The sequence below is a fragment of the Ciona intestinalis genome, chromosome 1 (genome assembly GCF_000224145.3).
Source record: "Ciona intestinalis chromosome 1, KH, whole genome shotgun sequence".
Classification (NCBI taxonomy): Eukaryota; Metazoa; Chordata; class Ascidiacea; order Phlebobranchia; family Cionidae; genus Ciona; species Ciona intestinalis.
Genome location: NC_020166.2, coordinates 3,229,880 through 3,233,598, shown reverse-complemented (window position 1 = coordinate 3,233,598; position 3,719 = coordinate 3,229,880). Strand labels below are relative to the sequence as shown.

General features: G+C 34.8%; 1 protein-coding gene across 1 annotated transcript in view; it reads right to left on the bottom strand.

Moving 5' to 3' along the window:
• Window positions 1-3,169: 3,169 nt before the first annotated feature.
• The window catches only part of LOC104266806 (protein DEK), a gene marked incomplete in the record, with an annotated part of 4,926 nt that continues 4,376 nt past the window's right edge, over window positions 3,170-3,719 (bottom strand). The window contains 1 exon segment of the mRNA XM_009863904.3: window positions 3,170-3,519. Coding sequence (XP_009862206.1) covers window positions 3,508-3,519 — 12 coding nt within the window.

Sequence of the window (3,719 nt, the reverse complement as noted above, 5' to 3'; positions counted from 1 at the left end):
AGAAAAAAACAGTTTTTAAAAAAGAAATTATACATTTGTTATACCGACACTGTGAGTATCTAATGTATTATTCCTGTTTCTTCATTAAATTTATAGTATACGGTGGCGGAATACAGGTCACCTTTAGCACTTAATATTTAAATATCCTGATCATGTTACAAACAACTAACAACGGTCTATTGGGGCCGTGAGGATACGTTTTTTTCTTTGAATGTTCTTTGTTTACTACCAAATGAAATAAAACGAAAAGGTGTCCCATCTTTCCCCCCCCCCTATACTATTTATTTTTTTAATGCTTAAAAAACTTCGGACTTAACTTTTTGTTTAGCCGAGTTTGGGTTCAAAAAGACACTTTTCCTTTAAAAAAAAATATGATCCACAATTTTTCAGATTATTTTTTGCGCAGTGTCTGTTTTGGGAAACTATTTATGATTTGTAAGCGCGACACTGTATTACACATTTGTACTATTAATCTTGGAATAATTATATCAACGACATTGGCCCTATTTGAAAATATACTCAGAAATTAAACTTCTTTAAAAATCGTTTAAAGTGACAATAAATCACACTTATTGCGCAACCTCTGAGGTATAAGGCCTTTAAGTTTGTTGTAATAGCTAAAACCAAAATAAACAAATCACCCACGCATCACAAGACGTAGATGCATTGGAGCTTTTACACAGTCAGTGCTGCAGACTATACAAAGCATTTGCTATGCGTGGGCGGTGTACAATAAATAACATTCAACACTTAACAAAAGTTATTTGACACCGCGTGATTTATAACGCCAATCGATGATGTGGTTATTTTTAGATATGACACATGCTTGTATAGTCTGTAGTGGGCTGTTGGTGGAAAAGGATAAAGTCCGAAATGCCTGTATACTGCAAGTTTGGCCTTTTAAAAGGTTTTGACATTGGCCCTTGCTCTGATTGCATACAAAGCACGCTGAGTTAATAGCAGAGAAAACAAGTTTAGGTTTTGGTTAGGGTAAGATGGTGCATTTCGAAGAAAACAAAGAATAATTACAGAATATATAACCGGTTCCTAACGACTCCGCTTTAATTGTTAAAAACGGTATAAGAAGGGTTAGTATATGCTTATACTTTGATAGGTATTTAAATAGGCAAAAATGCATATCAAGGATTACCTCGGTCTTGCATTATAGATTTTGTTATACTTTTTGACTTCCAAACAGCGTACACACCTGCGATAAGCATAAAGCAAAATTAAATTTGCGTAATATGTACGTGTGGGGGCGTATACACCATGAGTGCATTGCAACATGTTTGGCAATATCTTAATATGCGTTTAATATATATACAGTAGGGTGGGGAAAGACGGGACACCTTCTCATTTTATTTTCACGTTTTATAAGCTAGTAAACAAAAAACATTCAAAGAGTTATAAAACTGTATCTTCACGGCTCATATAAACCGTTGTTAATTGTTTAAAACACAATCGGGATATTTGAATATTATGTGCTTATAAGGTGTCCTGTCTTCCCCCATGCTACTATATATGCGTACCAAGGCTGGCCACGCGTCTGTTACTTGACGCATATATCTTTCAATCACAGGCATAATTTGCGCATAAAACAATAGGTAATTTGTGTGTCTATCATAGCAAGTTAAGTAACCCGAATTGACACATTTCAGTTAAGTTTGTTGAGAGTTATTACGCACATATACACGCATTTGCATACATGGTAACTTATAAGTGTGAAACAGAAACCTCATGTTAAAATGATTGTCGTTGCCCTGCCACTTGAAAATAATAAAGTAACATTCATACACCATTGTTGGCGTATGTGTTCTTGGGCAAAGACACTTAACAGCAATTGCTCCAACCCAGTGGTTTAGATACCTTCGTTAGATTTTCTCGTCCTATTTGATAGTAGACAAAGAATTTTCAAAAAAATTACAAAACCATATCCTCACGATTCCCATAGACCGTTGTCAATTGTTTAAAACACGATTAGGATAGTTGGGTATTATATAAGCTAAAGGTGTCCCATGTTCCCCCACCTTACTATACATACACATATCATAAACATACTTTAGCACAGAATCCAAAATGAAACGTTGCGTCCACAATACAGACAGGAAACAAATAAGACGTCATTGAGAAATGGACAGAAAGTTTCAGACCGATCACATCCTGTTTCCTTGTTCAACTAAATTAAACAAGAACGTTCCGACTAACCAATGCGAGTATTATCTGTATACGGTATATACCGTGCAGTATTATTTATATCGTAGGCCTACTCTGCGGTAAGATGGATATTGTTTTCACATATATATTCCGTATTTGATTGAAACATTCAACAACGCTCTCTTTGAGTGGGGATTCGGTTTTTAAATCTGTAAAATCTTTTTGTATTACCAAAAATAAAAACATGTACAATTTTACCACACCCGAAAATGTCATTATTCTACTTGCCATTTTATGGTAATATTTCCCTAAAAGAAACAAATCTCTGTTAATTGGGTGTACTAGTAGAACAGCAACCCTCGCAATAAACTTTTTTTTTGTATTAATGAATTAATATATTTTACCTATACTTGTGTGGCGGGACCACGACAGTTGTTGCGTTGTAATTAACACGGGTGTTGTAATTCCCACACTTTATGCTCGTTTAGTATACGACTGACCATTTTAACAACCCACAAGGAACTACTGGGTTGCAGCAATTGCCGTTCAGGGATTACTTGCTCACGGAAACTTTTACACCTACAGCGGTAGCAGGGTTAAGCCTAGAACCTAAATTCGCTTGGGTGGACATATGCGCGTAACTGAAACAGCGCTGTACTGTTTACCGAGTTTTTAACGAACAAAACAACCCAAAATAACAGAGATAAACAAATAAGTCAAAAAAACGCTAAATATTACAAAATTTAAAATACCTGCCTGTTTGTAAAATATAATACTGTGGGGGAAGATGGGACACCTTTTCGTTTTTTTCTCGTCTTACTTGATAATAAAACAAACATTCAAAGAATTATAAATTCGTATATCCTCACGACACCCATAGACTGTTGGTAATTGATTAAAACACGACCAGTATATTTGAATAATATGTGCTAAAGGTGCTCCGTCTTCCCCCACAGTAGCATATAACTAAAGCTTTTTCTAAATTCAACCGTATTTCAAGAAATAAAGAGCAGAGTTTGATGAAAAACAACGCATGTTTATCATTAAATAATACATGATCGAATTTACACGTTAGCACTAAACGTGATCGAAACGAATGTATTAACATAACTTATCATACAAAAATCAGCTAATGCATTTAGCAGCTGTGTGAAAACGTACTGTCGTTCATACTTTTAAATCAGGCGATGTTAATTACAAAAATGGCAAAAAAATTGTCAGACTCTGGCTGGTAAAAATTTCCAGTTTAAAAATTGCGGGCGTAAAATTTCAAAGATAAAAATTGCGTCCACAGAGGGGATTTCCCGGTTTTAGGAATACAAGCTCAGCGAGAGGGATCGTGGAAAGATATATTCAAGAAATGATCTGCAAATAAAATAATTGAAAAATATGGTATGAATAAAAATGTAGAGTTTTATTATTAAAGGGGATTTGAGATTTATTGTAACAAAATTCAAAATTAATTAATTGGATTATATAGTAGGGTGGGGGTGGGGGAAGATGGGACACCTTTAACACATAATTTCCAAATAGCCTGAAACAATTAACGACGGTCTGTGGAAGTC